This window comes from Fringilla coelebs, assembly GCF_963513975.1.
Source record: "Fringilla coelebs genome assembly, chromosome: 8".
NCBI classification, from domain to species: Eukaryota; Metazoa; Chordata; class Aves; order Passeriformes; family Fringillidae; genus Fringilla; species Fringilla coelebs.
In genome coordinates, this window is record NC_140066.1 from 24272709 (window position 1) to 24280582 (window position 7874).

At 56.0% G+C, this 7874-nt stretch overlaps 1 protein-coding gene across 1 annotated transcript in view; it reads left to right on the top strand.

The window, feature by feature from the left end:
• The window catches only part of TRIM8 (tripartite motif containing 8), a 29287-nt gene extending 23194 nt beyond the window's left edge, over nucleotides 1-6093 (top strand). Inside the window, exons 3-7 of the mRNA XM_084209884.1 lie at nucleotides 1705-1800; nucleotides 2584-2817; nucleotides 3188-3219; nucleotides 3783-3898; nucleotides 4587-6093. Coding sequence (XP_084066010.1) covers nucleotides 1705-1800; nucleotides 2584-2817; nucleotides 3188-3219; nucleotides 3783-3898; nucleotides 4587-5194 — 1086 coding nt within the window. The 3' untranslated portion in view covers nucleotides 5195-6093. The remainder of the gene's footprint in view (nucleotides 1-1704; nucleotides 1801-2583; nucleotides 2818-3187; nucleotides 3220-3782; nucleotides 3899-4586) is intronic.
• The last annotated feature ends 1781 nt before the right edge of the window (nucleotides 6094-7874 follow it).

Genomic DNA, 7874 nt, shown 5'->3' on the forward strand with positions numbered 1-7874 from the left:
TTAGTGCAATACAGCAGTTGTCCATCTGCTCCACAGTTCTGCCTGGTGCTCGACCCAAAACCCTCTCTGAGCTCCTAGAGAAACCCCCAGCAGCTCCACACTCAGGCCTGGCTGCTGGCACAGGACCTAGGACACAGTTCCTGCCTGCCCCCTTGGTTCTCCAGGGTTCAAGCAAGTGGTGTTGCACTCACTCCCCAGAGCTCAGTTCCCACCGTGTTAAACCTGGGAGTGGACTGCAGCCTCCTGCTGCTGCAGCAGCACAAAAAACAATCATTTTACAATGAAAAAATGAGATTTTGAATATATGCCTCAAATCTTTCTCAGTGTGGATGCTTCCAGTGGTGCCCGTGGATGCTGCAGGGCTCTGTGTTTCTGTACACATGTGCAGCAAATGTCCCCCCATGAGCTGGGGGTCTGCGTTGCTGTGACTGCCCCTCAGCCCTGTTTCAGTGGATGTGCTGTCTGTGTGTCTGTCTGCATGGGCCTGGGTGGGTGCACACATGCATCCCGGGCATGCATGTGGAGTGTGCTGTGAGGGGGAAGCTGGGTTTTTTTAGCTCCGTGTTATTATTAGTGGTAAGAGCCCAGTGACAGTAAGGCTGGAGGTGCCTGAGACCTTAAGAAAAACAACAGGAGGGAGGAGGCTTCGCATTCCTGCTCCTGAATTGAGTCGGAGGTGACAGCCTTTCCCTGCAATGCAATTAATCCCAGCAGCGCCTCTGCCACCCTCCCCCTCCCGCCTCGTCCAGGAATTAATTACTTGATTATAAATTCCCGAGTGGCGGTTTATAATAGCAATAATCCCCTCGAAATTCATTCTTGCTGCCGGTTTCTTTCCATCTCGCCCCCGTCGTTGAGTCTCGAACGCCACATCTCCGTGCCGGCTGAAGCCCTTCTCCTCGCCCCGCTGGTGTCCTGGCTTTTCCACCCAGTAAACATGAAGGGTGAATATTTGGAGTTGATTTTGAGGGGTGTTTTGGGAAGCCCTGCTCCTGCTCACAGGGATGGAGCCCTTCTCTCATGGGCAGTGGGTTTCTCCAGGCTGGGAAGCATGCAGGAGCGAGGCACTCGTGCTGATAACTGGGGATAAGGTTTTGTCCCAGTTATTCGGTGGATGGCCCAGGCCCAGCCCCAAGGAGTGGGGCTGGGGGCTGGCAGTGTGGCGGGGGGAAGCTCTGTTCCTCCTCACTCTGTCCCTCCAGATTACGCTGACGCTGGCTCTGGGGCTTGTCAAGGAGGCGGGGAAGGGAGAAAGGATTTGGCGTGGCGTACGGGAGTGTGAGGGAGGTGGTGATGTCTCACAGGAGCCTGCTGGCGATGGGTGATGGGCCTCAAAATGGTACTGCCTTAGTGGTGGATGAGTCTCTCTGGGTCCCCCCACAGACCCCAGGGCTTGGCCCTGACCCAACCCCATTGACCAGGCTGCACAAAGTTACCTGAGGTGCTGCCCCCATCCAGGGGACCCAGCCCAGCCGATAACACGGCCCGGCACACGCAGCCCCTCTGCCATTCCTGCCATTGAAATAACCAAGTTTCCAGTTCCACAAGCTACGCGGGGGCTTTCAGCCTGGCAGTGGCATCCTGCTGGGAAAAAGCACCATCCCTCCTGAACCATGTGGGCAGAGCCAGTGTGGGCAGCACTGATATTCACTGGCACATGCGGCCGCTGGGCTCTGACGATGCTGCTTTCCCTCATCTCTGCAGAAGATGCTGATGAAGCAGCAGGACCGCCTGGAGGAGCGGGAGCAGGACATCGAGGAGCAACTCTACAAGCTGGAATCAGACAAGCGGCTGGTTGAGGTAAACAGTGCCTCACCCTGCCACGGCCAGTCCCAGGGACTGTCACCCTGTGGCACAATGGGGACAGGCTCGTGGGACACAGGGGCTAGGTGGGCTGGGAGAAAGGCAGGCATGCAGGGGAGGAGTAGCTGGACAGACTTCCAGCCTCCATTTCAGTGTCATCAGTCATCATTTTGGGAGAATGCAAAAAATGTTTGGGGCTGCTTTGTGGCCTCCTGGGCCCTGGGTTGAGTTGGGAGGTGAGGAACAAGATTGTCCTCAAATATCAGGTGGCACATCCTCAGTTCAGCACAGCCTTTCTCAGGAAGGGAGTGCCTGTGGTCCTTAAAGCGCCTCGGCATCCCAGAGCATGAAGGGAAAGGCTCTGGAAACTGAAGTGTCTCCAGCCTGGGGTGGGGCTGAGGATGAGGATGAAGATGGGAAAGGGTATGCAGATAGGGATGGGTGGGATTTTTCGGGGGAGCGCACTTCCATTGGTGGTGAAGCAGGTTGTTCCTTGGCATTGAGTCTCTTGAGCTGATCCCCACACAGACCCCAGGAAGTACAGGAATCTGCTGAACCAGTCAAACCTTCAGAGTGTCCCTGTTGGGTCTCTGACACATAGAAGTCCTTCCATGACGGAGCTGACAGCAGGGTTTGAGCTGTCTGGGTGTTGCAGGAGAGCAGAGCTGGGGTGCAGCTTTCAGGCTGCATTGTCCATTGCTGAGAAAGGACCCAAGTGTCCTGGGACAACCAGGAAGAGCTCAAAGGGCACAGAGGGCCTGACCCTGCTCCTCTCTCCAGGAGAAGGTGAACCAGCTGAAGGATGAGGTGCGCCTGCAGTACGAGAAGATGCACCAGATCTTGGATGAGGACTTGCGGAAGACCATGGAGATCCTGGACAAGGCCCAGGCCAAGTTCTGCAACGAGAACGCGGCCCAGGTTCTGCACCTCAATGAGCGCATGCAGGAGGCCAAGAAGCTCCTCAGCTCTGTCCAGGTCATGTTCGACAAAACTGAGGACATCAACTTCATGAAGGTAAGACAAGCTGCCCGTGCCAGGGTGGGATGGGGGCTGTGGAGAGGTTTGGTTGTGTGGGAAGAATTGGGTATGTGTGGGGTGTGGTGGGGAGCAGGATGGGGACATTAGCAGGGCTGGCTGATGTCTCCAGAGTGCTCAGCAGTGGAAGAAGTCAAGGAGAAGTGAGGCAGGCTCAGTGCTGGCCTCAAATGAGGAGGTGCCACAGCTGGAGATGGGGCTGGAGCGGCCCATGCAGGGGAAAGGGGCCTCAGTGCCCATGGTCAGACTGTCTCCTCCTGGGGGGCCATGGAAGCTGACACTGAAAGGGGGCATGGCCCCCATGGCAGGGATTGGCCTTACTGACCAGAGCTTCTCCTTCCACTTCTAGAACACCAAGTCTGTGAAAATCTTAATGGACAGGTAAGCGCAGCGGGACAGACGTGTTTGGGGAAAAGGGTGTGTTCGTGTCCACAGGGGTGGCAGCAGCACAATATCCAGAGGCAGACCAGGGCCAGGGATGCTACAGGGTTTGGGAGAGGCATGTGCCATGCTCAGCTTCCCTCTCTCTCTGGGAGGATGAAAAAATCCCCTCATGCAGCCATTGAATCAGGTCCTCCCTGTGGACCAGGGGAATCTCAGCGTTGTGCTTGTGGAAGAGCAGGGGATGGGACCAGCCGGGTTGGGGTGCAGGGCTCCATCTAGCTCCACTGGGCAGAGGCAGGGCAGGGAGTCAAAGGCAGCACTAGCAGAGCAGAGATGAGCTGGGATGGCCATGCCGTGGGGACACGGACTGCAGGAGGTGTGCCCTGGGGACATTCAAGCAAAAGTGGACAGGGAAGGTCCTGCCTGCCAGAGACAGCCAGCTCACTTCTGTCCTCTACCCTAGGGAGGGGGTTTGGCTCCAGGAGGGTGTGGGAGGAGGAGCTGTCCCTCTCCTGATTCTACCTTGTAATTCAGACTGCTCTGTCTGCCATCCCCAACAGGACTCAGAATTGTACAGGTGGCAGCCTGCCCCCACCCAAAATCGGCCACCTCAACTCCAAGCTCTTCCTGAACGAGATCGCCAAGAAGGAGAAGCAGCTGAGGAAGTTGCTGGAAGGTGGGTGAAACCTGAGGGGTGCAGGGGCATGGGACCTCACTCCCTCCTGTATCCAGAGCTGGCTGCCCTGCAGATCCCAGTACAAAAAGGCAGGGAGAGCTCTTTGGGGCAGGGACCCCTTGGAACCCCTCTGCAGTCAGCAGGGAGAGTCACAAAGCCAGTTCCTGACTCTCCCCAGGGCATTTTCCTTGTCTTGTGAAATGGCCGTGTTCTGGGGTTACACAAAACCCTGAAATACAAAGCTTTTGGGGGTTTGGCCATTGCCAGGAAAAGTCAGTGGAAAGATGGGGGTCAGCATGTGGGCAGGGATAGCCAGGGACTGGCATGGTCCCACAGCCCCCAGCCAATGCCTGGGAGCAAACCAGGTCCTGTGGAGGCTTCCCAGTCCCCTCCTTGGGGGATTGGTGTTTTTCCCTCCAGGCTGTCCCACTCTGCACCTGTTAGGGACTGTGTTCATGAGCTGTTTGCAGAGCAGTGCCTGGGGCTGCTCCGAGTCCGCTGCCAGGGGCCCAGAACTGAATGTGCAAGTCCACCTGCACAGGGCTGTGTGCATGGTTTGCCGCTGGTGGGGCGGGCTGGGGGGCCCTCTGCACACGTGGGGCTGGAATGTGGGTCTTGGGGCTGGAGCACCCTGGAGCTGTGCCACGCTGTGCTTAATACAATCCCCCTCTCCTCTTCTCATCCGCAGGTCCTCTGAGCACCCCCGTCCCCTTCCTGCAGAGCATCCCCATGTACCCCTGCACCGTCAGCAACTCCGGCGCGGAGAAGCGCAAGCACTCCACCGCCTTTCCCGAGGGCAGCTTCCTCGAGCCATCGTCCGGGACTGTGGCGAGCCAGTACATGAGCCAGGGCGCTTCGGCTGGCGAGGGGCAGTCCGCACAAGCCATGGTGCCTTGTAGCTCCACGCAGCACATAGTTGGACTTCCTAGCGGCCCGCAGCCGGTGCACTCGGGCTCCGTCTTCAACCCATCTCACTACCCCAACACCACGTCATCTCAGCAGTCCGTGCTCTCCCAGTACGGCGGGCGCAAAATCCTCGTCTGCTCCGTGGATAACTGTTACTGTTCCTCGGTGTCCAACCACAGCGGGCACCAGCCCTACCCGCGCTCGGGGCACTTCCCCTGGACAGTCTCGTCGCAGGAGTACTCCCACCCGCTGCCGCCTGCCCCCGCCGTGCCCCAGTCGCTCCCGGGACTTGCCGTGAGGGAATGGATTGACGCATCCCAGCAGCACGGGCGGCAGGATTTCTATAGGGTCTACGGCCAGCCATCGGCCAAACACTACGTCACCAGTTAACCGTCGCACTCTCCGGAGAGTCCCGCTCGATGATGTGTTCAGAGAGAAAAGTCTGGTTTGGTTTGGCTTTTCTTTTTTTTTTTTTCCCCCCCTTTTAAATCAAACCCGATTTTTTTCCCTGCCTCACACCCCTCCAGGATTTTGGGGAGGGTTGTTCTATCATATCTCCTCTTTTTTTTTTTTTTTTGATCCTTTAAAAATGAAATAATTTTTTTCATTTTGATGCCTTTTTTTAATTTAATTTTGGAAGTCCTTCCTGCCCCTCGCTGGGTAAACACGAGGGAGAAATTACCGAGAAGAAATTGATGGGGATTTCAGTCGGACATCTGGGTCTGTGCGTTGTGCTCTTCCTCGCTCCTCTCTGCCTTTGGAAAACTTCAGAAGGGACAATGGCACCTTCTCTCTTTCTATTTCTCTGAGTTCATTTTTTCTGGTTTGGTTCAGTTTTTCCCCTTTCCCCACCCCTTTCTTTCCCTTTTTAAAAAGAAAAAAAAAGAAAAAATCTATCATTGATTCAGTATGAAATGATACTTGTAGATTTTGGGTTTGTTACTTTTTTTTTTAAAGGCTGATTTTTTTTTTGTGTTACAAGGCCACTTCTCATGCATATTGGCATTTTTTTCCTTCTTTCAGAGATTTGTAAATACACAATGGCAGGAAATTTAATGCACAAAAAAAAAAGGGAAAAGAAACTTTACAAAAAACCACAAATAAATAAATAAAAAAAAAAATCTGTTCTAATTTTCAGGAGGGGAAGCGTGACCAAAACGCACTCCCCTCCTGCATATCGCTGATGCAACTTCCTGTAACAAGCACTTTGTATAAAAAAAAGTGGACTTCCTGCTATAAGGCACAGGTATTTATTCTGTAACCAATTTTAGACACACACACACACACACACATACACACACACACACGCAAAATATTCAAATAAATGTGATCACTTAGTGCAAATGCCTCGCTCTGCTGCAGCTCTTCCCCCGGGAACGCCAGCTCCGGCGGGAGGCTCCAACCTGCTTTGGGCAGGAAACGCTGCCCAGTCCCGACGATGGCAGGGGTTTTCCAGAGGGGCTGTTCGGGAGGGAGCAGCTCGGCCATGGGGCAGCAGTGGGTCCCAGATGCAGACAGGGTCCCCTCCAGTGCCCACGTCCTGTCCCAGCCCCGTGGGAAGGTGTGCTGGAGATGTGGCTGTCCACCAGCTCCCTCCCAGGCAGCGAGGATGTGAGTCAGGCTCGGAGCCGGCCAGGCCGCATCCTGCCCATGGGCTCCAGAACAATCCCCATTGTGGGATGGGGACTGGGCTGGGGACAGCAGCTTTCCTGACTCTGCCAGCATCCACCATTCCAGCCGTGCTGCTGCCCTGGCACCCGGCCCTTAAGCCTTCATCCCCACCTAAAGCCCAGCTGCCCCCTGGGGCTTTGTGGGTGCTGGCAGCACCCCGGGCTGGTTTGGGGACCCTCTGTGCTCAGCCAAGGCTGGGAAGGGCGAGGAGGAGCCTTTGTCCAGGACGTGCAGTGGGGCCCTGGGCTGGCCTGGCTGTGGCTGTGCAGGGGTGATCTTCGTCCGGGGAAAATGAGGCTGACTTCATAAAACAGAGCAGTGTCCTAGAGGCTGGAGGGGTTTTCCACTGCTCTCTTCAGGTTCAGCTTGCTTTATTTTTTCCTTGGTTGCAAAACACCCCTGGTTTAGTTCCAGTTTGAATTCCCCTTGTGCTACTTTAGTGGGAACTGGGAAGAGGAGAAAGTCTCAGTGAGCTAAAACAGGGGAACAGTGGGTTCAAGGGAGGGGGACCCTCTCTCTAACTCCTCCCATTCCATTACAACACAGATAGCAGCACAACCCTGGACAAGCTCCCAGGCAGTATTGGGCTGGGGAGCCAGGACCTCCTGCCGGTGTGTGTTCTTGTACACACAGGCTGCAGAGCCTGGCAGCTCGGCCCTGCTGTCCTGCTGGGTTCTTCTCAACCCTGCGCTGCTCGGGCTCTTCAGGAAACCCCCTGTCCATTGGGATATTTGGGGGTTTGCTTCTCAGTCAAAAGCAAAGCACTCCAGGGTGGCAGGAGGGAGCAGGATGCTCTCAACCTCCACAGGGATCCCATGATGTCTCCCCTTCATATTCACAGGGCTGGCTGCTGGGGGGTAAAGAGCCCCGGGGCGATGAGGATACAGGTGAGATGAGTGATGTCCCTCCCTGTGGAGGAGGGTCCCTGATGCACAGCCAGGGCCACCCCCCACCCCAGGGTAATCCCCAGCCACGGCCCCTATGCTTGGTGCCTCTAGGTTTGACTGCCCAGCTGTCCTCCTCATCATCCTCTTCCTCCTTGGCACAGCTGCCTCCTCCTATGATAGCAGCAGCAGCTGCCAGCCCAGGCATTAAAGCACCTGTCACCTACTAATGGGGGGACACAGGCACACACACCCCCCACGCTCCCCCCATGCAGGGTAACCCCCAAAGGTTAGGGCTCTCCCCACCATGGGCCACTCTCACCCCACACCTTCACTGGAGGGATCAGCCCCAAAAGAGTGGGTGCCCATGCAGAGCAGAGGGGCCAGAGCCCCTCTCTTTCCCCCCATCCAGGAAAAGTCCCCTGCTGAACTGGGTGCCTCAGCTTCCAGGACCACCAGTGCCATCAAGCCTCATGTGCTGCTGGTGGCAAGGAGGAAAGCAATGGCCTTGTGGG